We start from the raw sequence: 26,615 nt of genomic DNA on the forward strand, positions 1-26,615 counted from the left end.
GTTGTCTATGTGCCTCTTTGAAGGTTGTGGTAACCTGTGTCTGAACAGTGTAATGGATAAATGACCCTGTGCTAATTGCCAGGGTGTTTGGGAGAAGGAAAGTGAAGCCGATTGTTTTCTCAGGCCAAGAGGCTGCTGGAAATGTATAAAAACCTTGGGACATGATCCTTCTTCATCTCAGATCTGCTTTGGGTTTCAAGAAGGGGAAACCCTGAGTCATGAGGATTGAGATCCCCAGTCACTGACTGGAGTCACCCTGAAGATGGACACTGGACTGTAACCTGTGGACTATTTCTAAAAGGACTTTTGGCCACTACACACTCACCATCTCTGCCACGTACCTGGACCTCAAGAACTGAACTCAAGTCTGCCTGTATATTGATCTTTCAGCCAACTCTCTCTCTTTTCTTTTTAAATAAATGTTAGTTTAGTTAACAAGAATTGGCTCTAGCGTGTATTTTGGGTACGATCTAAGTTATCATTGGACCTGGGAGTGTGGCGGATCCTTTGGGGTTGGAGAATCTTTTCTTTTATAGGATGAGATAAGATGTTCGGTAACCATCCTCGTATCTGACAGGTGTGTCTGGAGGGGGGCCTGAGGCTGGCACTTTAAGGGCACTGCGTCGTGTGGACGTCTGAGTACCCAGGGAGGTGATACAGAGGCTGGTTTGGGCTGGTTTGATAACTCTAAGTATTGGAATATCCACCAGCGTGTGGGGTTTGTCTGCCCCGGTCTGTTTGCAGTTCACCCCGATTGAGTGACCTCAGCGGGCTCCCCCATCGTTCCAGCATCACCCACCCCAGAGCCCAGAGGCAGCGGGGCGGGGCCGTCAGGCAGGCAGGGAGAGGGAGGGAAGGGTCCCCAGGCCGGGCTGAGCTGGCTGGGAGCGGCAGGGACCGCGGGACGCCCCGACTCACAGCGTGGAGAGCGACTGCAGCGTGTCGAAGGCGCCGGGCGCGATGGTGCTGATCTGGTTGTCATAGAGCGAGAGCAGGCGGACGCTGCGCAGCCCCGTGAAGCTGTCGTTGTGGATGCAGCTGATGCGGTTGTTTCGCAGCATCCTGGCAGGGAGGGAGGGAGGGTTAACGGCCCCCCGAGCAGTGCCCCGGCCTGGCTCCCTGTCGCCATGCCAGCCGCACCCGCCCGCTGCCCGCCTTGGCACCCAGGAACCCTCACTGCAGTGAGACTCAGCCCTGCCCGGAGCCGGGGCACCACCTCATGCACGGGGCGCTGGGCGCACGGACCCCCCAGGAGCAGCCCCGGCGACTCAGGCCAGCTGGGGGCGGGGAGGCAGCAAAGGGCCTGGCCCAGACCAGCAGCAAACAGACGCCCCACGTCAGTGCAACGGGGGCAGCGCCAGAGGGTGCCACTCCCCGGCTGTTCCCCATCCCTCCCGCCCCCGGCCCCGGCAGGGAGGAAGCAGGCACGGGGCACCCTCCTGCCCAGACAGCGCCGGGGTGAGTGGGGGGTCTCCCTCTCGTCCCCAGGAGACCCCCCACTCTCGTCTCGTCTCTGTCCCCTGCGGGCGGCAGGCAGCAGTCAGACAGAAGCAGCAATGATCAGGCTCTGTGCCAGGGCAGGGGGTGCAGCGGGAGGCTGCCCCGAGTGGGGAGAGCCGTCTGGGTCGCGCCTGCTGGGGCAGCTGCAGGGGCCCGATCTAAGGAGCAGGCAGCGTGAGGGCGGGGTGCGGCACCGGGAGGGCAGACGCAGGCACGGGGGTGGCATGAGGCACCCAGTGAAACCCGCCCGCAGCCCCCCCCAGCCCCCCCAGCCCGATCTGGCCCCGGCTCCACTCACAGGGTGCGCAGCCCCACCAGGCCCCGGAACATGCCGCCGCGCACCGACTCCAGCTGATTGGCCGTCAGGTGCAGCTCGCTGACGGACGCCGCCCCCTCGAAGGCCCCGTCCTCGATCTCCGTCACCTTGTTGTTGCTCAGGTTGCTGGAGAGAGAGGGGAGCAGCAGGCTGGGCCTACGCAGGGGATGGGGGGGTGCAGCCCCCCAGAGAGCCACCCCTGTGCACTGCGGGCCATCACCTGCTGGGTCCCACCCCTCTATCCCCTGGGGGCGTCCGGTCCTACATGCCGTGGGAACACGGGCAGGCTGGGGGCGTCTGTCCAGCAGGGGCCAGCACCAGCTGCTGCAGAGAAGGTGTATGGCACCCCCTAGTGGGAACTAGTAGAATAACTGGTCTGGGGCGGCGGCGGTTCCTCCTGGCCCTGTCCGTGAGAGGCTGGCTTGTGCCCAGGAATGGGAGGTTTACCGTAACTCTGGCTGTTCTTACTAGCCACAGAAATGCCCACTCCTGCTCAGCTCATGGCCTCAGTGACATCTTGCGTCAGTGAGTTCCACAGGTAAACGATGCAGCGTCGGCCTCCCCCTTCCGCTGGCTGTGCCCTGCTCCCTGGCCCTGCCTGCAGTGTCTCCAATGCCCTCACCGTGGCCGCGAGGACTCGCTGGGGTCGCACTCACATTTTTTTCAGGTGTGGGAGGTTTTTGAAGAGCCCCGTGGCCTCCAGGACCGAGATCTCGTTGCTGTTCAGGCGTCTGGGAGTGGGGGAGGCGGGGAAGAGAAGAACAAAGACGCTGACGATGAGGCCCAGGCAGGGCTCGGCCCCCCCGGAGGAATAAAGGAAGCCCCCTGCCCCCCCACAGCTGTGACGCATGCAGCCCCCTGGACCGGGCGGGGGCTCCGGCAAGGCGAGTGCGTGTGCAACAGACAGACAGACCCGGGGCAGGACGCCCAGCACGCGGGGAGCCGCCGGGGGCCCTTACAGCTCTGCCGTGGCCTGCGGGATGCGCTCCGGGAGCTTGGAGAGTTTCAGGCTGGAGCACTCCACCACGCTGGCCTCACAGCGGCACTTCGGGGGGCAGCTCACGTCGCTGCTGCACTCGCGGTTCAGCTGCTGATCCTCCGTGCCTGCCACGAGAGACATGCCGGGGAGGCCAGGACGCCAGCCACTGCCCTGCAGGGGGGGCAGGGGGGCGGGCTCTGGGCGGGGGGGGCTGGCCTGCCACAGTCCTGCCCCAGTGCAGCGAGGTCAGCAGGGGGCAGCGCAGCCTGCCGCGCATGGAGCTGCACCTCCTGCTCCCCCGGGGTTTAGGAGCAGATGCCATTTCCCTGCAGCGATCAAGCCCCCGGGCCGGGGGGTTCAGGGCCACCCCTGCCCCACATGGGAGTTGAGATCGCAGCCCCCAGCTGCTCTCTGCTAGAAGCCCAGGCAGTGCCCGGCAGCCAGGCGTGGGGAGGGGCCATGGCTGGTTTTCTTCTCTCATTCAGCCTCCATCCCAGCCCCTGCACCAGCCCCGTGCCAGTGTGTGGCGCTGTGTGGGGCGTGGGCCAGGCTGGGTTAGGGCCTTTGACTGCTTAGCAAAAGGCCATTCGCCCACCTCTGGAGCCGGACCCCAGGGTGCCAGCAGCCGGTGGCAATATCTGTGCCAGGCCGGAGAGCCGGGCCATGCGAGTCCTGCGGGGCACTGTACCCAGCGACTCAGAGCCCAGGTACCCGGGAACCCAGTGACTGAACCTTGCAGGACGTCACACGGCAAACCACAACCCCTCCGAGAGAGGCCCATGGACAGTCCCTGGGCAGACACGTCCCCTCAGCCCCGGCTCCCGCCCGCAGGGCTCTGCTCGGTCCTTACCTGGGATAAAGTACTGCTCCTTGGCTGCGGAGAGAAAGGCACAAACACGTTAGCGGGGCAGCCTGGCGCCGGGGCCCGCGTGGGGAGGGGGACAGCTGGGCACAGCCAGTGGTGCCTGGCGAGATCTCCTCCTTCCCGCCCTCGGTTCGCTCAGTGAGACAGGCTCTGGTGGGCTGGCACTCAGGGCTCGAGCCCCGGCTCTGCCACTGACCGACCGGCTGAGCTTGGGCAAGTCCCTCCAGCTCCGTGCCTCAGTTTCCCCTCCTCCCTTGCAGAGCAGGGCGTGACGTGGTGTCTGCGGCGCCCAGCACCCCACGGCTCTGTCAAGGCCACGATAGCGGCGGGGGGGACGGATGCTCTGGTTCCCCAGGGAAGGGCCCGGGGCTGGCAGAGCAGGAGCTCCATGCCCCAGCTCACCCCTCTGCCTGCTCAGCACCCAGGGGGCACCGGCCCCTCGCTCCCTTCACTGACGGGGCCAAGATCCTGGAGGGACCCCAGCTGCCTTCCGGGGTCTAACAGCAGCTCCCCGATTAAGTGCCTCCGTGCCCCAGCCCTGGGTCCCGCAGTGGTAGGGGGCAGGGAGGGCCCTGGACAGAGGAGATGGACTCACCTGAGCAGCGAAACTTCTTGCTCTTGATCTGGCCGATGCGCTTGTTGGCCAGGCGGCGCGGGCTGGCGCAGCGGGCACCGCTGGTCTCAATGGGGTTGGCGCGCAGGAAATCCGCCAGCCACCGCAGGTGGCAGTCGCAGATGAAGGGGTTCTGAGCCAGGTGCCTGGCGGGGGGGGATGCAGAGGGGAGGAGGGTGAAGCTGGCCCCAGCACTGAGCGTTACTGGCCAGGCCCTGAGCTGGGGGTGCCGGCCCCACATGGGCAGGGCCCTGGCTCGCAGCTGGGCCCAGGCGGGTAGCGTCAACCCCAACTGGGCTCTAGGGACTCTGTGGGTAAATCACAGCAACCCCCGGCCTGGCCCCTCTGTGCTGCCCTGGGGCCTGCAGAGCAGCTCATGACCCCCAGCCCCAGCTAGCCCTCCATGCTGCCCCACCGAGCCCTGCTGCGGGGCCTGCAGCACGTGGTGCTGGGACCCCCCCAGGTTCCGCTGACTTACCCAGTTCCAGGGTTTTATTCCCCTCTCAGCCCCGGGGGAGCCCAGGATCCGAGGGCATGAAGGCCCCTTTGCCCACCCCCCAGGCTGCACCTCCTGGACCAGAGCCTGCCCCACGTGGGCCACGCAGGGCGGGGCAGGAATCCCCCCGAGCCCGGGAGTTGGTGGCTGGGCGGGGCGGGCGCTGCCTGGCACTCACAGCGTCTGGATGGCCCGCAGGGGGGCGAAGGTGCCCTTGGCCAGGCCCTGCAGCTTGTTGTCGTACAGCGAGAGCAGCGAGAGGCTCTGCAGGTCCCCGAAGGTGTCAGCACGGAGGCAGCTGATCTTGTTGGCGTTGATGAGCCTGGGGGGGCAGGGAGACGTCAAACAGAGACGCAGGCCGGCCCTGCTCTGGGCCCTGCTGGGGCCAGCCCAGGGGGGCACCGCAGACATCGGGGCTGGCACTCCGGGCTCCCGAGAGCAGAGCCGGGCAGACCCCAGCCCCTGCCCGAGCCGCCGCATCCTTACAGCAGCTGCAGCGCGTGGAGTCCCCCGAAGACGCCCCTGGGCAGGTCTGTGATCTTGTTCCCATACAGCACACTGGAAAAGACAGAGCCCGTCGCTCGCACGCAGACCCGTGGGCATCGGCCTGAGCCCCCGGCCCAGCGAACAGGGATCCCCACAGGACCCCAGCCAGGAGCCCCGCAGCCCCCAGCTTTGCCGACCCCCAGCACGGGCCACCCCACGTTGCTGGGGCCCCAAGCCTTGGTCCTGGCCAGGGATCTTACCTCCGCCTCCAATCCAGACCCACCTCCCAGTGCGACGGGCTACCCTCAGCCGAGGGGCCGCGGGTCGGGAGTGAGGGGCGTTGGCGGAGCAGCGGGGGCCCAGGGCTGGGGCTGCGGATCGGGAGTGAGGGGCCTTGGCAGAGCGGCGAGGGCCCAGGGCTGGGGCTGCGGGTCGGGAGTGAGGGGCGTTGGCGGCGTGGTGGAGGCCCAGGGCTGTGGGTCGGGAGTGAGGGGCCTTGGCGGCGCGGCGGGGGCCCAGGGCAGCGTGGCTCCGTAGCGGCTCCCAGGGACCGTGTGACGATCAGTGAGGCTGGAGGTCGTGATTCCCGGGGCTCTGGACGTGGCGAAGCCCTTGGCCGGGGGCGGCCCGGGGACTCACAGGGAGTTCAGCGAGCGCAGCCCCTGGAAGGCGTCACGTGCGATCTCCGAGATCTGGTTGTTGCTCAGGTCTCTGCAAGGCAAAAGGGGAAATGCCCAGCGTTGTCTTCCCTCCCCAGCCCCCGTCCGCCACACCAGCCCCGCCCAGCTGCAGCCCTGGGGGGCCCAGAATCCCACTGCTCCCCACAGCACCCCATGGAGGGGCCAAGTCTTTGCCCAGTCGCCCTCCACCGGGCGGGGAGGGACAAGGTTGTGGGATGTCTAGCCGCCCTGGGGCAGAAGATGGGTCTCTCCCCCACGGGCGCTGCAAGGATGACAGGGGTTATGGGGCCGTGGCAGGTGCCCTGAGGGGAGGGTGATGGGCTGGCGGATGGGCTCGCAGGAGTGGGGCTGGGGGTGGGTCAGGAGGCAGAAGCTTCAGCTGTTGCTCTTGTGAGCTGGCCAGTTGTGAGTCCCAGTCCTTAGGGCTGGCAGGCCAGCGATGGGGGCAAAGGGGGAATTGCCCAGGGGCCTGGGCAATGTAAAAGGGCCCGGGGAGGTCCCTGGAAGTGGCACGGCCATGCAACAGCCTAGTTACCACTGTGCAGGTGCTCAGGGAATCCACCCAGGGACCTGCCGCAGCTGGGGGTACCCCTCCCCCAGACCCCACCTAGCCCGGCCCAGCCTGGACACAGCTGGGATACCCGAACTCTGGTGTGGTGGGGGCGCCCCTCCTCAGGCCCGAACCCAGCCCCAGCCCTGCTGCAGGGAGAGAGAGCTGGGGCGGGGTGGTGGTGTCTTCTCTCCTGCCGTAGCCCTAGGGCAGCCTGCACCCCAAACCCCTCATCCCTGGCTCCACCCCAGAGCCCGCACCCCCAGCTGGAGTCCTCATCCCCTGCACCCAACCCTCTGCCCTGGCCCTGAGCCCCCTCCCGCACCCCAAACCCCTCGGCCTCACCCCCACCACATGGATTTTGTTATGTGCACGAATACGGAGGTGATGTGTCACACAGGGTCGTGTCCCACCTCACCTCCATATTGGGGCACGTAACAAAATTCATTCCACACACAGCTGGGAAACATTCGAGGGAACTCGGCAGTGGGGCCGTTTTAAATTGCCCGGCTGGGCCACAGGCCTCCTAGGTGTGCGGGGTGGTACTGGCGGCCAGTGGTGCAAGTAGAAATAATTTCTTGCCAGTACTGCACTCATGGGAGGGACACAATGGGGGGCACGTGACCCTCCATGTGACCCTGCCCAGCCCCAGGTCCCCACGCTCTCCCCGTCCCCTCTGACACCCCCGTTACCTGTCTACAATTTAACAGAGGCAGGTGTAAAATGATGCTCTGGGTCCCTGGGGCCACCTGTACCTCCAGGTGTCATTGAGGGTCCAGCAGCCCCCCACATTGAAGGAAAGAAGGCTAGGGAGGACAGTCACCCCACTTGCCGGTAACACAGTATCAGTGCCAAACTAAGCTTCTGCCAGCCTGCCTTTACCAGCCCCTGTGCCTTTGACGTGGCCCTGACCAAGGTAAAACAGCCGGGCACATGCTAACGAAGGCTTCCTTTAAGGTTGTTAGCATAGGGATTGTGCTGTTAAGAATGAATGGCCCTCGAGGCACAGCCCTGCCCCCCAGCCATGTCCTCTGGCGGGGCTCCGTGGGCGGGTGTTGGAGCTGCTGCCATGGGGCCGTCCGGTGGCCCCATGTCTTCCCAGCACCCCTTACCGGCTAGAAACCTCCTGCAGGTTCGGGGGCCCGGGGGGACGGCTGTCCTGGCACTCCTGCCAGCGCGGGCAGCCGGGCGGGCACGTGGAAGCCCTGGCTGTGCCGGAAGAGCGTGCCCAGCAGCGCAGCCAGCCAGGGCCGCTCCAGGCACCAGCCAGCACAGCTGCAGCCCCGCCCGATGTCAGGTGGCCCCTTCTAGGGGCCCATGGACTGTTCTGCCCTGGGGCCCGGAATTGGTGTGGGCGGCTCGGAGGGCTGGTTTCGCCCCACAGGCGCCCTAAGCCCCATTGGGACCTGCTGCGTGAGCCTGGGGCAGAGGGGCCCAGTGCCGGGGGCCCCGCCCTGCCCGCTGTGGCGGGGACTCCACTGGGTGGGGAGCTGAGAGACCACAGGGCACCCAGGACAGGACCAGAGCCCCTTGGGCTCCTCACGGGCTGAGACTCCAGAGGCGGCAGCAGGGACGCGGGGCAGGCGCTGGGGGCAATGGGGCAGAGGCACGGGGGCAGTTCCGGGCACGCCCAGGGTCAGGCTCGGGGCACTTACATCCGCCGCAGCTTCTTGTAGGGCGAGAAGGCACCAGGGGGGACAGATCTGATCCCGTTCAGCTCCAGGCGTCTGTGGGGAGACAGAAAATGAACCAAACCCGCCCGTCCTGCTGGCTGCCTACTGCAGCCTGGCCTCTCCCTGCAGGGGGCGCTGTGGGGAGCACAGGGGGGTGCTGGCTGTGGGGGGAGCTGCCCCAGCCCCACCTCTCCCTGCAGGGGTGCTCTCCGCAGCGCAGATTTGCCCTGGGCTGGCTCAGCTGGAGTTCCCGATGGAGATTCGCTCTAGTTACACTTTGGGCGAAGTCCTGGGGGAACAGGTGAGCAGGGCCACTGCCCCCCCGGGGGGAGGGGGGGTTGTCGGGAAACTGGGTGTGATGTTATTGACATAATCTGTATAGATCATCGTTGCAACCAAAGTCCTGTAGTGGCACCAAATCTTGTATAAAGGGGGTCAAATGAGGAGTCTAAGACGAGGTGATGGTTGGCTGGTTATGATTATGCTGCCTATATGTGGGTATCATTTTTGTAGTTGAAGTTATGAATATTGGCTCTGTACTGTCCGTAGTTCAAACTTGTGCTCTGCTTCTGGGGGACACCCCAGACAAGTTGGTGTCAGCTCTGCCTAGCCTGCTGGGTGGCTCATTAAGGACCATCAGCGACACAACTGACCCATTGAGAGAAGGCAGACACGCCTTGCGACTCAGCAAAGTGTGCAGGGACCTGCCTATGGACAGAACTCTGAGGTGTTTCCAGGCCGTGTGATGGGCAGCTTGTCCTTGGGACAAAGAAAGCAGAGACCACATGGCAAGAGACTATAAAAACCTGCTGCAGCTCCTCCATCTGGTCTTCAATCCTGCTTCTGACCTCTGGAGGGACTTTGCTGCACTGAAGCTTTGAACCAAGGACTGAAAGACCCACCCCAGCTGGGGATGTTCTCCAGAGACTTGATTTGAACCTGCAGCTTATTCCATCACTGCTGCAAGCCTGAACCAAGAACTTTGCCATCACTGTATGTCATTGATTCCATTTCACCACTTCTAGCTCTCGCGTCTATCCTTTTCCTTTTCTGAATAAACCTTTAGATTTTAGATGCTAAAGGTTTGGCAACAGCGTGATTTGTGGGTAAGATCTGATTTGTACATTGACCTGGGGTGACGGTGCTGTCCGTGGGAACCCGCTGAGGTCACTCAGTCTGGGTGAACTGCAAACAGACCGGGGCAGACAAACCCCACACGCTGGTGGATATTCCAATACTTAGAGTTATCAAACCAGCCCAAACCAGCCTCTGTATCACCTCCCTGGGTACTCAGACGTCCACACGACGCAGTGCCCTTAAAGTGCCAGCCTCAGGCCCCCCTCCAGACACACCTGTCAGATACGAGGATGGTTACCGAACATCTTATCTCATCCTATAAAAGAAAAGATTCTCCAACCCCAAAGGATCTGCCACACTCCCAGGTCCAATGATAACTTAGATCGTACCCAAAATACACGCTAGAACCAATTCTTGTTAACTAAACTAACATTTATTTAAAAAGAAAAGAGAGAGAATTGGCTGAAAGATCAATATACAGGCAGACTTGAGTTCAGTTCTTGAGGTCCAGGTACATGGCAGAGATGGTGAGTGTGTAGTGGCCAAAAGTCCTTTTAGAAATAGTCCACAGGTTACAGTCCAGTGTTCGTATTCAGGGTGACTCCAGTCAGCGACTGAGGATCTCAATCCTCATGGCTCAGGGTTTCCCCTTCTTGAAACCCAAAGCAGATCTGAGATGAAGAAGGACCATGTCCCAGGGTTTTTATACATTTCCAGCAGCCTCTTGGCCTGAGAAAACAATCGGCTTCACTTTCCTTCTCCCAAACACCCTGGCAATTAGCACAGGGTCATTTATCCATTAACCGTTCAGACACAGGTTACCACAACCTTCAAAGAGGCACATAGACAACAATACTATCACTCAAGTGTCTTCCTAAATGTTAATCCTCCTTTTTTGGTCTTTGAATGAAAGCCATAGCCATAGCCAAGCCTCGTTTGCTGACATCACAAGCCCTGAGCACACAGCTCCCCTTCTCTCTCTCACCATGCCAGCTGCATTTCACAGCTCTCTCCATTTCCATCTCTTCCTAACCAGGCTTTAAAGTTCGGGGCCGGGGTCAGGTCAGTCTGGGAGTTCATTAACTCTTTCTGGCCCTGTCACCTTTCAATGAGATATTATATTACACTCATAACATCACACCTGGGTCTGGGGCTTGGTCCTTTGGGATCGAGGGAACCTTTTCTCTTTTACTGGGGTATTGGTTTTCATAACCATCTGTCCCATAACGAGGGGCACTGGTGGGGAGACTGGGAAACTGGAGTGTCCAGGGGGAATTGCTTGTGTGACTTGTGGTTAGCCAGTGGGGTGACACCAAAGTCCTCTCTATCTGGCTGGTTTGGTTTGCCTCGGTGTGCACAGAAACCCCAGCATGGGGCTGTGACTGCCCTGCTCTGAGCAGTTTGCCCTGAATTGGCACTCTCAGTGGGGTCCCGCCAGAACCAGCCTCATTACACCGGGCAACGGGTTTGTCCAAGGGCCGGCTCCAGCCGGCTCTAGCGGCACCACCCTCCTGCAGCCAAGGGCTGCCCTGAAGAGCGACTCCTTTCCCAGGCGGCAGCCACACGCGAGATGTGACACGCCTGGCATGGCCCTGGCCGCCATCGGGAGCCGGCCTGTTGTGCGCCGACGCCAGGTCGGTGTCTGCCGGGGGCTCCCTGGGCGAGCAGGATGCCCGGCTGTGAGGATGTGACGCAGCAGGGACAGGGGAGTGTTGTCCTGGGAATGTGCCCTGGGGATGGGAGACCTGAGCCGGGGGGCGGGGGGGCGGGGGGGTGACACCTCTGCCCAGGAATGTGAAGACAGGCTGCAGGAGAGAGCCTGCTGGGGGGGTTTAGTTTCAGTTTGGGGCTGGGTGTGGAATGCAGGGATCCCCAGGGCTGGGGTCCAAGCTCCCTGCTCTCCCAGAAGGACTTGACTGAGGGGTCCTGGTTGTACCCACAAGCTCTGTTTTGGACTGTGTTCCTGTTGTCCAATAAACCTTCTGTTTTACTGGCTGGCTGAGAGTCTCAGTGGATCCCAGGAAGAGGGGTGCAGGGCCTGGACTCCCCCACACTCTGTGACAACTGGTGGCAGAGGTGGGATGTACTGCACCCCGTGAACGGCGCTTCCTGCAGTAAGTGACTGGGGAACAGTCAAACGAAGGGGAATTGACGGGGACCAGGCGTGCTGAAGATTCAGAGAGAGACGGTTTCGGGGGGCGGTTAACCCCTGGGAGTGTGTGACCAGAGAGAAGGACTTTTGCAGTAACAGGGTCCCCCGGGGGATTGCAGCGAGCGGTCCCAGGGACGGAGGAGTCTGCAGCTCGACCCTGGCAAAGAGGTGGTGACCTCAAGAAGGACTGGCACCCTAGGGGCTTTTCCTGGAAACCGAGGAAAGCTGCCCGGCCTGCGAGTGGCCAGCAGGGAGATGTACGCTAAACGCCTGAAGAGCGACCTGGTGGAGCTGTGCAGGCAGAGGGGGCTGCGCATCGGGAGGTCCACCAAGGAACAGCTGATTGCCCAGTTGGAGGAGAGGGATCGCTTGGATGACCCGATCCCTGTCCCTGAGGGAAGGCGCCTGGCAGACGCAGCGTGGGCCCTGGGGCCTAACCGGGCTGGGAGGGGTCAGACTGCTGCTGAGGACATCCTGAGACCCTTCCTACCTATGCCTGGGGGAGGGGTTGGGGGAAGCCCAGCGAATACCGAGGGCACCCTGACCCCAGCAGCCAGCAGGGGATCCTCCCGGCGGAGCTCCCCATCCCTGGAGCGGATGCGGCTGGAATGGGAGAGGGAGATGAAAATGGGGGAGCTGGAGGATCATGAAAAACAACGTCAGCATGAGGAGAAACAACGTCAACATGAGCGTCAGGAGAAGGAGAGGGAGCGTCAGGAGAAGGAGAGGGAACGTCAGGAGAAGGAGAAACAAAGGCAGCATGAACTGGAGCTGGCCAGGCTGAGGAGCAGTGGGGCCCCGGCTGCGGTGAGTGAGGGGGGACCCAAGACCGCAAGGAGCTTTGATAAGTGCTTCCTGGCCCAGCGGAAGGAGGGGGAGGACATAGATAGCTTCCTGACGGCCTTTGAGAATGCCTGCGAGCTGCACAGGGTTGACCCTGCAGACAGGCTCCAGTTCCTCACCCCCTTACTGGACCCCAAAGCCGTGGAGGTGTACAGCCGAATGACAGGGCCAGAGGCAGGGGACTATGAACTGTTCAAACAGGCCCTGCTACACGAGTTTGGGCTGACCCCCGAGATGTACCGGAGAAGGTTCCGGAGTCAGCGTAAAACGCCTGAGGTCACCTACCTACAACTGGTCAACCGGATGCAGGGGTGTGCCCGCAAGTGGACAGCTGGGGCCCGAGCTAAAGAGGACCTGCTTGCCCTAATCGTACTGGAGCAACTGTATGATCAGTGCCCGTCCGACCTGAGGCTGTGGCTGGTGGACAAAAAGCTCGAGAACCCCCAGCACGCAGGGCAGCTGGCCGACGAGTTTGTGAACAGTCGGTCGGGGGGTAGCCGGGAGGAGTCCCAAAAGAACAGGCCCCCCCCCCGATACAGAGAGAGAGTCACCATGGGGCCTCCCAGTGGGGAAATAGGGAGAACCCCCTTCCAAGGGGAATGCCTGGCGTCGGGGCCCTCCGACCCGCTTGAGGGGACCAACGTGACCTGAGCTGCTATCACTGTGGCCAGAGAGGCCACGTATGGTCCCAGTGCCCCGGGCTCAGGGACAAACTGAGCAGACCCGATGTGACTCCGCAGGGAGGGGGGAGCGTTGACCTGGGAATGTGCCCTGGGGAGGGGAGACCTGAGAGCCTGTCACCTGAGCCAGGAGGGGGGGGAGGTAACACCTCTGCCCAGGAATGTGAACAGAGGCTGCAGCAGGGAACCTGCTGGGAGAGTTTAGTTGGCAGTTTGGGGCTGGGTGGAGGAACACAGTGAACCCCAGGGCTGGGGTCTAAGCTCCCTGCTCCCCCAGAAGGAGTTGACTGAGGGGTCCTGGGTGTACCCACAAGCTCTGTTTTGGACTGTGTTCCTGTTGTCCAATAAACCTTCTGTTTTACTGGCTGGCTGAGAGTCTCAGTGGATCCCAGGAAGAGGGGTGCAGGGCCTGGACTCCCCCACACTCCGTGACACCGGCGCCCGGCGAACACAGGCGGGTCTGCTCCCTCGGCCCCACCCGGCCCTGCAGAGCCGTCCCCGGCCCTGTCCCCTGGGGGTGGGGCTGGGCCCAGCTGCTGCGCCCTGTGTCGCCGTGGGGCTGCGGGGGGTCCGGCGGGGGGCACTGGTGCACTCACATCTCTGTCATGCCCTCGGGCAGGTTGGCGGGGATGGCCGTCAGCCCCTTGCCGCGGCAGTCCACCACGCTGTTGCTGCAGGTGCACATGGCGGGGCAGGAGCCGGACGAGAGGCTGCAGACCTGGGCGTGGGAGGCGTCCGTTTGTCCTGCCGGGGAAGCAGAGCAGCGGCCCAGTGAGACGGGGACATGGCCTGGGCAGGGGCAGGGAGCTCGAGGGCGTGGCTGGTGCTGGGCCGGGCGGAGACGCAGCATCACCCTCACCTCACCCCCCAGGGCACCAGCCCCCCGGCAGCCCAGAGCAGCTCCCTCCCCCCAGGCAGAGCCCCTCGCAGGCCAGACACCCCCCAGGCAGGGCCCCCCCCCGCAGCCCAGACCCCCCCATCCAGGCAGAGCCCCCCACAGGCCAGACCCCCCGCCCAGGCAGAGCCCCCCGCAGGCCAGACCCCCCGCCCAGGCAGAGCCCCCCACAGGCCAGACACCTCCCAGGCAGGGCCCCCCCTGCAGCCCAGACCCCCGCCCAGGCAGGCCCCCAGGGCCACAGCAGCCCCTGACCTGAGCAGCTGAAGTCGTGTTTCCGGAGCTCGGGCAGGCTGGTGCCGCGGAGGGGGGGGGGCCCGGCGCACTGCGTGAAGAGCCCGATGGCGGGGCGCTGCTGCAGCCACCCCGCGAGCCAGCCCAGGTGGCAGTCGCAGAACAGCTGGTTGGAGTGGAGGCGGCTGGGGAAGGGCAGAGGGTCAGTGTCAGGGTCTCCCCGCGGGGACGTCCCCAGCCGCCCGTCCCTGGGCTGCCAGCTCCTGCGGAGCCCCCAGCCGGGCCTCCCAAGCGCCCACAGCCCAGCCCCCCAGGGCCCACGGCCCCAGAGCCCACAGCCCCAGGGCCCACGGCCCAGCCCCCCACAGCCCACGGCCTCAGCCCCCCAGAGCCCACGGCCTCAGCCCCCCAGAGCCCACGGCCCAGCCCCCCAGGGCCCACGGCCTCAGCCCCCCAGAGCCCACAGCCCCAGCCCCCCAGGGCCCACGGCCCCAGAGCCCACAGCCCCAGGGCCCACGGCCCAGCCCCCCAGAGCCCACGGCCCCAGAGCCCACAGCCCCAGGGCCCACGGCCCAGCCCCCCAGAGCCCACAGCCTCAGCCCCCCAGGGCCCACGGCCCAGCCCCCCAGGGCCCACGGCCCCAGAGCCCACGGCCCCAGGGCCCACGGCCCAGCCCCCCAGAGCCCATGGCCTCAGCCCCCCAGAGCCCACAGCCCCAGCCCCCCAGGGCCCACGGCCCAGCCCCCCAGGGCCCACAGCCCCAGAGCACATGGCCTCAGCCCCCCAGAGCCCACAGCCCAGCCCCCCAGAGCCCACGGCCTCAGCCCCCCAGAGCCCACAGCCCCAGCCCCCCAGGGCCCACGGCCCCAGAGCCCACAGCCCCAGGGCCCACGGCCCAGCCCCCCAGAGCCCACGGCCCCAGAGCCCACAGCCCCAGGGCCCACGGCCCAGCCCCCCAGAGCCCACAGCCTCAGCCCCCCAGGGCCCACGGCCCAGCCCCCCAGGGCCCACGGCCCCAGAGCCCACAGCCCCAGGGCCCACGGCCCAGCCCCCCAGAGCCCACGGCCTCAGCCCCCCAGAGCCCACAGCCCCAGCCCCCCAGGGCCCACAGCCCAGCCCCCCAGAGCCCACAGCCCAGCCCCCCAGAGCCCACGGCCCCAGAGCCCACGGCCTCAGCCCCCCAGAGCCCACAGCCCAGCCCCCCAGGGCCCACGGCCTCAGCCCCCCAGAGCCCACGGCCCAGCCCCCCAGGGCCCACGGCCCCAGAGCACACGGCCTCAGCCCCCCAGAGCCCACAGCCCAGCCTCCCAGGGCCCACGGCCCCAGACCCCACAGCCCCAGGGCCCACGGCCCAGCCCCCCAGAGCCCACGGCCTCAGCCCCCCAGAGCCCACAGCCCCAGCCCCCCAGGGCCCACGGCCCAGCCCCCCAGGGCCCACGGCCCCAGAGCACATGGCCTCAGCCCCCCAGAGCCCACAGCCCAGCCCCCCAGAGCCCACGGCCCCAGAGCCCATGGCCCAGCCCCCTAGAGCCCACAGCCCAGCCCCCCAGGGCCCATGGCCTCAGCCCCCCAGAGCCCACGGCCCCAGCCTCCCAGAGCCCACGGCCCCAGAGTCCACAGCCCCAGGGCCCCAGAGCCCACGGCCTCAGCCCCCCAGAGCCCACAGCCCAGCCCCCCAGGGCCCACGGCCTCAGCCCCCCAGAGCCCACGGCCCAGCCCCCCAGGGCCCAGCCCCCCAGGGCCCACGGCCCCAGAGCACACGGCCTCAGCCCCCCAGAGCCCACAGCCCAGCCCCCCAGGGCCTACGGCCTCAGCCCCCCAGAGCCCACGGCCCAGCCGCCCAGGGCCCACGGCCTCAGCCCCCCAGGGCCCACGGCCTCAGCCCCCCAGAGCCCACGGCCCAGCCCCCCAGAGCACACGGCCTCAGCCCCCCAGAGCCCACGGCCCCAGCTCCAGGGGCGCACGGGGACCCCGGGAGGGGCAATGGCTGAGCTGCGGCAGGCAGCACCAGAGCGTGGGAACAAAGGGGGGGCCAAAAGCTTCTGCAACGCGCTGGGTTGGAGGCAGCAGCACGTCCCCCCCGGCCAGCTTCCCCCCCACGTGTCCAGCCCAGCCCCGGGGCCCTGCCCTCCACCCATCCCCCGGGACCACCTGCCCCCACAGGTGCTGGGATTAGGGGTGAGGGAGTGCGGGGGGGCTGCAGTGCCCCCTGGCTTGACTGGGTTCCACCATATCCAGGGGTTACAGCCTGGTTCAATGGCCCTCAGCCCCCCACTGTGCTCCCTGCTCCAGCCCCCGCACCCATCCCCCCAGCCCCCCCATACTCACAAGGTCCGGAGTCTGGGCATGTGGTTGAAGCTGGACACGGGGATGGCGCTGATGTTGTTGTTATTCAGTGTCCTGCAGGAGGCGACTGAGATGGGTCAGGGCCCCCCCCTGGCTGGGACAGACCAGCCAGAGCCCCCCCCCCCCACGTGTCCCCCCGCCGGGACAGACCAGCCAGAGCCCCCCCCATGTGTCCCCCCGCCAGGACAGACCAGCCAGAGCCCCCCCACGTGTCTCCCCCGCCGGGACAGCCCAGCCAGAGACCCCCCCCACATGTCCCCCCGCCGGGACAGACCAGCCAGAGCCCCCCCCACGTGTCCCCCCGCCAGGACAGACCAGCCAGAGCTCGCCCCCCCCCCACGTGTCCCCCCGCCGGGACAGCCCAGCCAGAGCCCCCCCCACGTGTCTCCCCCGCCGGGACAGCCCAGCCAGGCACCCCCCCACACATGTTTCAAGTTGCAGTGGGGAAGGTTTAGATTGGATATTAGGAAAAACTTTTTCACTAAGAGGGTGGTGAAACACTGGAATGCGTTACCTAGGGAGGTGGTAGAATCTCCTTCCTTAGAGGTTTTTAAGGTCAGGCTTGACAAAGCCCTGGCTGGGATGATTTAACTGGGAATTGGTCCTGCTTCGAGCAGGGGGTTGGACTAGATGACCTTCTGGGGTCCCTTCCAACCCTGATATTCTATGATTCTATGATTCTATGTCCCCCCACTGGGACAGACCAGCCAGAGCCCCCCCCACGTGTCTCCCCCGCCGGGACAGCCCAGCCAGAGACCCCCCCCACATGTCCCCCCGCCGGGACAGACCAGCCAGAGCCCCACCCCAAGTGTCCCCCCACCGGGACAGCCCAGCCAGAGCCCCCCTCCCAGTGGGGACCCCCCAGGCGAACAGACAGACGCACAGACGGGTCCGAGTGGCTAGGAGGAGCCACTTGGCTCTGGCTCTGAGAGGCTCTTGGGAGAGTGCAGGGGGCCGGGGAGGGGGCAGATGCTGGGGCAGGGCCCACACGGGCTGTGTGCCCAGGGCCAGGGAGTTCCCGACCCCCCCCCAGCTCCGTGCCCCCTGCTGCCCGCACTTGGGGCTGATCCCCCCCCCACAGCTCTGCGCTGCTGGCGACTGGGGCTTGGGCTGAGCCCCGGTTTGCTCAGCGAGGCTTGGCCAGGCTGGCCACCCCCAGACAGCCTGTTCCCGGAGCTGGCACCTGGAGGCCGGGCAGGTGGGAGCCCCCCACCCCTCCCAGGACAGCCGAACTCATGGCTCCGAATCCCGTGCCCCATGCCCCGTGCCCGCCCCACTTACAGAACCTCCAGGCTCCGCAGCGCGCGGAAGGCCCCGTCCTCGATACAGCTGATCTGGTTCTTGTCCAGCTGCCTGCACAAGAAAAGGGGACCCAGCTTTGCCGAACAGACTCCAGGCCCCAGGACAGTCTGCAGGCCGGGCCGGCGCCCTGAGCTGGGCAGAGGAATGCCAGGGCCCAGAACAGCCACAGCAGGGGCTGCGGGTTGGGAGTGAGGGGCACTGGCCGAGCTGGGGGGAGCCCAGAACAGCCACAGCAGGGGCTGCGGGTTGGGAGTGAGGGGCGCTGGCAGAGCTGTGTGGGAGGCTTACGCAATATCTGCCCCCATGGGGCCCCCTCCTGGCCTGAACTAAGCAGATATTGCCCCAGGTGTGCCCCAGGGCAGGGCTGGGGACCCTGGGCACCACCATGCCTCCTGGCTGTGAGCCCGGGGCTTTGCCCAGGGGCCGCCCCCGTGCCATGGAGACGTGGCTCTCCCGGGCTGAGCCCCCCTCGTTGCCACGCTTGGTGGATCATCCTGCCCCTCGCTGCCCGGCACCGTGTGCCATCGGTCACAGCAGGCAGAGGGGGGCAGGCTGCTGGGGCGTCCTGCTGCCCCGTGCGCTCCCACTGCAGAGGATGGGAAGGGCCGGGTGGTGTAGCGCTCGGCCATCTGCATCCCTGGGGAGCAGCAGAACACGGGACACCCCAGGGACTCACAGCTGTCTGCATCCAGAGACCCGCCCTTCCCCAGCTGGACTCCCCACGCTCCAGCACCCCCAGCGTGCGTGATCCTGGAGCAAAGCACCGGGGAGCCCCTGGCCCAGTTCCGTGGCCCATCCCGGAGGGGAAGAGGAGCCAGGCCAGAGGGGGGCTGGACCACGGCCACTCACAGGTTCTTCAGGTCGGTGGCTCCGCGGAAGGCTTTCCTCGGCACGGCCTGGAGGAGGTTCTCGCTCAGGTCCCTGGGGAAACAAAATGTGGGCGGTGAAATCAGCGAAGCCCTGAAAGCAACGTCCCCTCCCTGAGAGTGGGGCACGCGCCGGGGGAACCGGGACGCGTCGGGTCAGCTCAGTGCCCACGGCTGCTATCGCCAGGCCATAGGGCAGGGACAGCGCCTTCCTAGTGGGCAGCATTCAGCATTAGCGATCAGTGTGATAGCTGGGGCCTGCGACCCCAGGACCTGCCTAGCACACCCCAGAGTATCTCCTCCTGCTTTAGGGGGCTTGGGGAATTTGGGACTTCCCGTGTGACCCCCAGACTGACACAGGGGCTCCCCCAGGACTCTCCGGGCCAGGCTACGCTGCAGTGAGGTAGGTTAATTCTGCCATTACACTGCCCGAAGGCCTGGGGTGGGCACTGGCAGGCAGGTGGCAGAATTCGTCCCTCCACCTGGCTCCTGTCTCTTGTGCTACGTCTACACTGCAGTGCTCCAGGGTGGGATCCACCTACGCCGAGGGGGGGTCGCTGCAGGTAACCCTGTGTGATGAAGCGGGACTGTTCTTAATGTTTCCTCTGAATAGTGTGGGGGTGCCTCAGTTTCCCCTAGGCAGTTCTTAAGTATCTAGTGGGTGCGGTAAGGGTGTATGATCCTTGCAGAGCCCTGGAGGGCAGGTGTGTGCAGGGGTCTGGACACAGAGAATGGCCGACACACTGTTTCCTGGCAACTGATGGTCTGGGCCCTTCCCCCTGCAAGGTGAGAGCTGAAGGGTTGGAGAACAAAGGAATAGGGTGACCTCCTGGCCCAGGAAAGGGACAAAGCCCGGAGGAGGAGGGGCTGGAGGGAGTTTCAGTTTGGGGCTGGCTGGGACATGGAGTGAAGGGCAGACGTGGTTGTCTGGCTCCCTGCCCCCCAAAATGGACCCAGCTGAGGGGTCCTGTTCTCTGCACCTACAAGCTCTGTTTTAGACCATGTCCCTGTCGTCTAATAAACCTTCTGTTTTACTGGCTGGCTGAGAGTCCCCTGGGCTCTGGCTCAATCCCATATGCACCAAAGCCCATTCAGGGCTCAGTGCAGACACCAGCGAATGGCCCCAGGGCAGGAGCTGCTCTGTCCTGGCTGGCAGGGGCACCAGGAACACGTGGGCAGAGCCATGGGCAGCCCTCAGCAGGAGGCTGGCCAAGAGCCATCCCGTGCAATGGGATCCAGATTCCAGAGCACACGGACACCACCTGGTCACGCTAATCGGAACTGAATTCTCCCAGGCTTGTCTCAGAACCACAGATCTGGCGGGGGCCGGGCAGCACTGACCGGTTGAGAGCCAGTGAGAGGCAGAGACACCCAGGGGGATCACGGGGAGACTTCACTCCTCCCGCAGTCCTGACCCCTGGGGACTGGGAATGGCACCCCCCCGGCAGGCAGCGCTTTAAATCCAAACCAAAGAGGAAACGTGGAGCAGCTTCCTTGCAGCCAGGAAGGGCCTGTGGCCCCAGCAGCCACTCCCAGCCCAACCATCTGGAGGGGAGCGGCTCCCAAAAGAAATCGGGAGAGGGGGCATTACGGCTGCTAAGCCCCTTAGGGCGCTGATCTCACCAGCCCCAACACAGAGAGCTAGCTCCCTCCGAGCTCTCTGCTGCTCCTGAGTCAGCCAGGCGGAGATGGACAGACAGACAGCCCCGCTGTAGGTCAGGAAGAGCCAGTGGGGCTGGGCCCAGGCCCTGAGCAGCCAGTGACTTGGAAAGTTGTTTCCACAGAAGACTCTGACCTGGCCTCCCAGGGAACCAGGGGATGGAGGAACAGGGGCGCCTGCAGCCTCCCCGGGCTCGCGGCCAGGATGAACGCTGGTCCAGGATGGCTAAGGGCAAGGTGGAGCTGCATGGAGCCGGGGCAGGGCATGTCCGAATGGATCTGGATGGGACACGTTAAGAAAACCAACCCGAACAGGAGCCTGATTGGCCTGCACTGTCCCTAGGCCATGTGACCCAGGATCAGCGCCCGCCCCTCCTGGGATGTCGCCAATCATCCAGGCTGTGCGTTGAAGGAGAGGCGCTCTGCCTCAGTTTCCCCATCAGTACAACAGGAACGATGGTCCTGCCCTGAGGTTGAATTTGCAAAGGGCCTTGCCAGGCACAGCTTCCCTGGGACTAGGAGGCAGCAGGTCTCCCAAGGAGAGAGGGGCAGGCTGCCTCGGTCCCCCAGCAGTGACGCAGGGGGGAAGATTGGCCTTCAGCTCCGAGAGCCAATCCAGGGTGCACAAGGGGGCAAATCCAGCGTGGGGGACATGGGGCCAGAGCAGAGGGGCCCCTGCCCCAGAGCAGCCGGGTGTTCAGGGCTCTGTCTGCAGGTGGGCGCCCGCAGGCCCAGCGAGCCCTTGGCTGGCCGCGAGCAGCTCTCAGGGACACACACGGGGCGGGCAGGATGCCGGGGCAGCGGCAGGGAAGTCAGAGGAAAAAGCTCTTTTGACACATCGGAGCCCTTTGGAGAGCCGGGCCCTGGGCCTCGCACTAACCGGCCATGGGCGCAGGTGGGGTTTTAAAGGGCCTTCTAGCTCTGTGAGCGCTGACCTGCAGTTCATGTTCTGCCCAGGGGGTGGCGCTGACAGGCTGTCCTGGAGCTGTGGGGACAAACCTGGGTAAATTACCTCCTCCCCCCAAAGAAGAGCCCGGGGATCTGGGGGGGGGGGGCCTCGTCTCTTTCACCTACAGCCCTTGGTCCAATAAACGACAGAGCCATGGGTGTAGACAGGATCACAAGGCTCACCTCGTCTAACCCCCCAGCTGAGATGCAGGAGTTATTGGGTCTAAACCATCCAAGCCAGATAGCTTGTGAAGTCCCCACGCGTCTGTTCCACTGTCCTACTGCTCTTGCAGGTGGGAAGCTTTTCCTGAGATTGAATCTAAATCTGCTGTGCTGGAGTTCGAGCGAGTTGCCTCGTCATGCCCTCTGTGGCAAGAGAGAACGACCTGTCTCCCTCTTTTTGACGGCAGCCTTTCAAGTGTTCGAAGGCTCTCATGTTCCCCTGCAATCTCTTCTCTTCCAAGCTAAACATACCCAGTTCCTTCAGACTTTGCGCCCTGGGGAATACTGACGAACGAGAGGAGTCAGGGTAATACGGAGCCCCAGACCGGAGACACTGCAGACCCCTCCAGAGTCCAGCACAGCACGCCCCACAAACACTTCCCCCGCGGGAATCGCGAGAGGAAAAGTGGGCCTTTTAATGAAAGGGCTTGTTCCTTGCTGGTTTCCTTTTCTTCCCTGATTTCATTTCTTTCCCAAAGTTTTCAGTTATTTGAGGAAGAAAAAAATGTTTTGTTTCAAATGCATTTTTTGCACAAAAAATATCACTTCCCACCCAGCTCTATTCACACCCCTTCCCGCCTTCTCTTTGACCTCCAGAGACAGTCGCTGTGTCCTTAGCACACCCTGTCTCCAAGCTCCGACTGGCCCAGCCACAGCGTATCGCCTCCTAGTGGGCACTGTCAGCACTGTGCTGAGCGCGTCGGCACTCAGCCGTTCCAGGCCACCGCAAGCGTTTGCTCAAAGGCTGACACCCGAGATTGACGTCTGACGTCTCAGCCCCCTGCGATGTGCCCGTGCCGAAGGAATCCAAAGTATGAAACGCCAACAAATGGCCTGACCCTGCCTGTGAACCCCACTGGAGAAACCCGCCCCCTGAAAACGTGCGCCCATCGGCACCTCCCTCCCCTGCCCGCCCGCCTTGAGTCTGTGGCAAGTCTGTAATTCCGGGGGGTCTGTGCAGTGATGAGGCCTGATCCTGAGCGGGCCCCCGGGCGCTGCTGTGACACGTGTGCTAAATAACCCTTCCAGCAGACATGCCTCGGAAGGGCGCTTGGCCGGCAGCTGTCTGGGAAGGAGAGCAGCAGCCTCCCTGCTCTGGCCACCAGGGAGCTGTGACAATTCATTGCCCTGAACATCCGGCTAATCCCCGGCGCTAGCTGGGTGGGCAGCGAAACCTCCCAGCGAGACTCTGGCAGGGAGGGGCTGCAGCCTCTCCCCGGGATGGCTCGTGTGCCCCCGGCTGCTTTGCCACAAGCTGTGAGGCTGCCCAGGCCACGCGCCCCCCACGCACTAGACGCCAGGCAGGGCTCAGATCTGGGGGCCGAAGTCCCGCCCCCACGGCCGGGGCGACCCCTGCAGGGACGCTGGGGGTTCCCGTCTGCCCCGTGCACAGGCCCCATCCCACACTCAGCCAATGGCCGGCACCGCAGCACGGCTGGCTGCATGCACCAGCTCAGCCCCCCACGGCCTCTATTCTGACTGCTGGGGCCCTCCGGTCTGTTCCCAGCGCTCCCTGCCGGGCAGCAGAGGCCATGTCCCCCAGAGGGGCTGCTCCAGGGGGCTCTGTGGGGTCCTGGGGGGTCAGGCGTCTCAGAGAAGGCCGGGACTCAGGAATACCACAGACTCTGTGCATGTGAGCGTGGGCGAGGTGCGTGGGCCCAGATCCACTTGCACTGCCCGGGGGGACGACAGCACATCCTGCCCTGCGCTGGGACATGCAGCTCCCTGGCGAGAGCAGAGCTGGGCCACATCCTGCAGCTTCCCTCTGTGCTGAGCTGCCTGCCCGAGGGTGCTGCCCCGTCCGCTCGCTGCTGGGCTGCGGCTGCAGGATAAAGCCCTGTGCTGCCCAGCTCCATGGCAGATCTTGGTCGGGGCGCCCCGGGGAAGCCTGCAGCCCCCCGCGTGCTGCCCGGCCTGGCACTCAGCGGGGCAGCAATGGATAACTTCACTAGGACACGGCTTCCCGGCGGGGAGCCCACTCCAGCAGACAAAGCAGGCAGGGTTAATCTCCGGCCCCCGAGGCGAGCGGCAGGCGAGACCAGGCAGGGCTGTTATCACAGCTCCGGCTCCGGGCTAATCCTGCTTTCACACTTTAACCTGATTGAGTCTTGTTTGGAGAGCCCAGCGGGATTACAGCAGGGTGCAGCGGGGAGGTAATTGCAGCCTGGCGGCCTGGGCCTTGCGTTCTCTGATCCCCGCTGGCTGCTGGCCGGGCAGCAGAGACCTGGCTTCAGCTGTGAGACGTCTCCTTGTGGCATGGAGTTCCCCACACCCCGTCTCCCAGCGCTGGGCGGCTGGGCCTGGCGGGCTCCCCTCCCCATCCCTGAAATCAGGGGCCAGATCCCCACTGGGCACATCAGTGTCACGGCTCCATGGAGAGCCCCTCCGGCAACACTGAACCCCCCGGCCACAGCAACCCCAGGCCAGCGCCCACCCCCTGACCACGCTGACCCCAGGCCAGCACCCCTTCCCCCGGCCACCCCGACCCCAGGCCCATGCCGACCCCAGGCCCACACGGACTCACAACCTCCCTCCCCACGGTCCCAGGGCTCAGCATCCCAGACATGCTCATCTCCTGGGGGACCACAGCGGCTGGGCCAGCCCTTCAGACAGCAACGCGCGGTCCCCCGCAGCTGGTGGCTCCAGGGGTCACGGCCCAGCCCTGCTTCTCCCCGACCTCCGCCCAGCCCCCCTACACACAGCTCTGGTTCCCTTGAGGGAGGGCTGGGGCCAGTCACCCCCCCAGCACCCCAAGATGGGCATACACCCCCTGCCCCCCGGCGGGCGGAGCCCAGAGCAGGAACGGCGGGATTTCCCCCGCACCCGCACCCACAGCGCGGCACGCAGCCTGCACAGGAAGCCCAGAGCCGGGGCGAAGGGTCCCGTTAACCGAGTCGTGCGGAGCAGCCCCATGAGCAGTCCCCCGCCCCCCAAACAGCACGTCAGGGCAGGCACGTCACAGACTCCACCTGAGCCAAGCGGATGGGTCACTGGTGCCAGGCACAAACCATCGCTTCCAGAGTCCGCAGCGGGGGGCTGGGCCGGAGCAATCTGCGGCACGCTGGCCCCCAGCTTCCCGAAAGCGCAGCGCTGGGCGTGCCTGGGGACCCTGGTTGCAGCGCGCCTGCCGGGGAGGTGGTGACAACTCCTGCGGGATCTCAGGGTGGTGGCGTTCCAGTGGGGCGCGGGCGGCCGTGAGCCCAGCCAGCGAGTGCAATCCCGTCTGCACGGGCAGGAGGCCGTGGGTGTGAATCCCGGGTTGACTGCAGCAGGGGATCACACCCGCCCTTTGCAAGCCCCTAATTCTGAAAGCCAGGCTCTGAAGTACCAGATCCCAGGTCCTGCCACACACACAAAGATGGCTCTAGGCCACCTCTAGCTCCCTCGCATCCTGGGCACTGGCTGGACTGAGCTCCTGGCCTGGCAGCCCTCCAGGGGCAGTCAGCAATTGCTGGAGCACAGGGTGCTCCCGCCTCGTCCCCTACCCCAAACGCGGGGCAGGTGAGGATCAGGCCCTGACTGCAGAGCCAGTGAGATGCCTCCCTTCCCCTGGTATTACCCTCCGTGCCAGCACTCTGTGCCCCTGCGCCCACGGCGGGTCTCCGCCCGTCCCCTGCCTGGTGCCAAGCAGGGAGCAAGGCAGGACTTGGCCTCCCTCACAGCTGGCATCTGAAATCGTCTGCTGCCGGCTCCCCATCCTGCCCCCGCCCCGAGCGCTCGGGGTCTCTCCTCCCCCCTGCACTGGGCCCTTCACATCCCCCTGCTCCAGGCGGGTCCAATCAAATGGAATTTCTATTGCTCGTTAATTCTTGCCTCGCCAGGCCTGTGTGCTGGGAACTCGTTAGCATCCAGCGGGCGCACAGCTCCCGCTCAGCATGGGCAACACGCTCGCGAGCAGATCAAAGGCATTAACCCTTTTGCTGCTGCCAGGCTCCTGCTCCCCAGACGAAAGGCTGATGCACCACGGCTCTCTGCTCATCCAGCAGGCCAGTTCTGTCAGCTTCGGTACTTAACTCCTTCATGCCCCCCATGCCGGGGACAGGATGGCCCAGCTATACCCCAGGAACTTTCCAGGCCTTGAGCAGGACGCTGCGCCCGGCTCCTCTCTGCCCTGCCAATGAGTGGGTGCCAACGCTTCCGGAGCGGGGGGGTTTCCAGCCTTCCCGCCAGTGGGGCTGGTCTGGGGAGAGGGACCCAGCTTCCCTTGGAGCCCGCCCCCCCAGAGAGGGGGATCTGCTGGGTTTAGCTACAGAAGTGGGGCCAGAGCCCACCTTCAGCAGCATCAGCGTCAATCTGCAGTGACCCCCAGAGAAGCCAGCGGAGTTGCACTGATGTACGGGCCAGCAGGACCTCACCCGGGCTGCCTGCCTCACACAAACTGCGCCAGACACTGCCAGAACAGAGACCGGGTCAGCCCAGAGGCCATCCAGCCCAGCGTCCCCTACGCCAGAAGGCAGCACCAGCTGCTGCAAAGGAAGGGCATGAACCTGCCGTGGCAGCTCTGGGACCACCGACTAAGGGGGAGCTAGTCAGGGGTTGGCACATGGCTGGATGCAGGAGAGGTTACAGCCCCATCTAACGGGCCATCAGATGGTCTCATTATCCACAGAAATGTCCAGTCTTTTGCTGAATCCCACTGATCCCCAGGCTTCAATGCCATCCTGTGGCAGTGAGTTCCACAGGCTAACAGCGCAGTGCACAGAAATGCACTTTGTTTTCTCAGTTTTAAATGAGCCGCTGTTTGATTTCCCACTGTTTGTTTATAATGAGACTAGGTCAGGCCAGCCCATCAATTATTCATAGCTAATGGCTCATGGCCGCCTAACAGCTGTGCAACGGCCCAGCCGAAACGGGCCAACCTCCTCATTGTGGCCAAGGCCTGAGCAAGCGCCGGAGTCTGAACACCCCTCTTGCCCCTTGAGGGGGATCCAGCAGGGCAGAGGGAGCACACCAGCAGGGGCTGGGGGAAGCCAGGTCTCCTGGAGCCTAGGCCCTCTTTGGTCCTAAGCTGACGCAGCACCTGGGGCCCCCAGGGACGGTGCAGGGGGCTGAGGAAGGAGATTCACTGAGGGCCAAGTGCAGCCTTAGCGTAAGGGGGAGCAGCGCCGCTGGTTGCACGGGATGTCATGCTCTCTTACCCCAGGACTGATCTGGGCCCCGCCAGCATGTCCCCCCCCCGATCCCTGAGCCACGGCGAAGGCTGCAATTAGCACAGAGGCCGCACAGCCAATTG

General features: G+C 64.7%; 1 protein-coding gene across 3 annotated transcripts in view; it reads right to left on the bottom strand.

Moving 5' to 3' along the window:
- SLIT1 (slit guidance ligand 1) overlaps positions 1–26,615 on the bottom strand; it is a 136,481-nt gene that overhangs the window by 25,559 nt on the left and 84,307 nt on the right. For all 3 annotated transcript variants that reach the window (XM_084634396.1, XM_084634397.1, XM_084634398.1), the window contains exons 5-19: positions 18,537–18,608; positions 17,667–17,738; positions 16,368–16,439; positions 14,061–14,224; positions 13,507–13,654; positions 8,141–8,212; positions 5,895–5,966; positions 5,256–5,327; positions 4,948–5,091; positions 4,256–4,419; positions 3,646–3,669; positions 2,776–2,920; positions 2,473–2,547; positions 1,799–1,942; positions 919–1,062 (exon numbers count right to left, since the gene is read on the bottom strand). In XM_084634396.1, coding sequence (XP_084490522.1) covers positions 919–1,062; positions 1,799–1,942; positions 2,473–2,547; positions 2,776–2,920; positions 3,646–3,669; positions 4,256–4,419; positions 4,948–5,091; positions 5,256–5,327; positions 5,895–5,966; positions 8,141–8,212; positions 13,507–13,654; positions 14,061–14,224; positions 16,368–16,439; positions 17,667–17,738; positions 18,537–18,608 — 1,584 coding nt within the window. The remainder of the gene's footprint in view (positions 1–918; positions 1,063–1,798; positions 1,943–2,472; positions 2,548–2,775; positions 2,921–3,645; positions 3,670–4,255; positions 4,420–4,947; positions 5,092–5,255; positions 5,328–5,894; positions 5,967–8,140; positions 8,213–13,506; positions 13,655–14,060; positions 14,225–16,367; positions 16,440–17,666; positions 17,739–18,536; positions 18,609–26,615) is intronic.

This window comes from Lepidochelys olivacea (assembly GCF_965140295.1).
Source record: "Lepidochelys olivacea isolate rLepOli2 genome assembly, chromosome: 7".
Taxonomy (NCBI): Eukaryota; Metazoa; Chordata; order Testudines; family Cheloniidae; genus Lepidochelys; species Lepidochelys olivacea.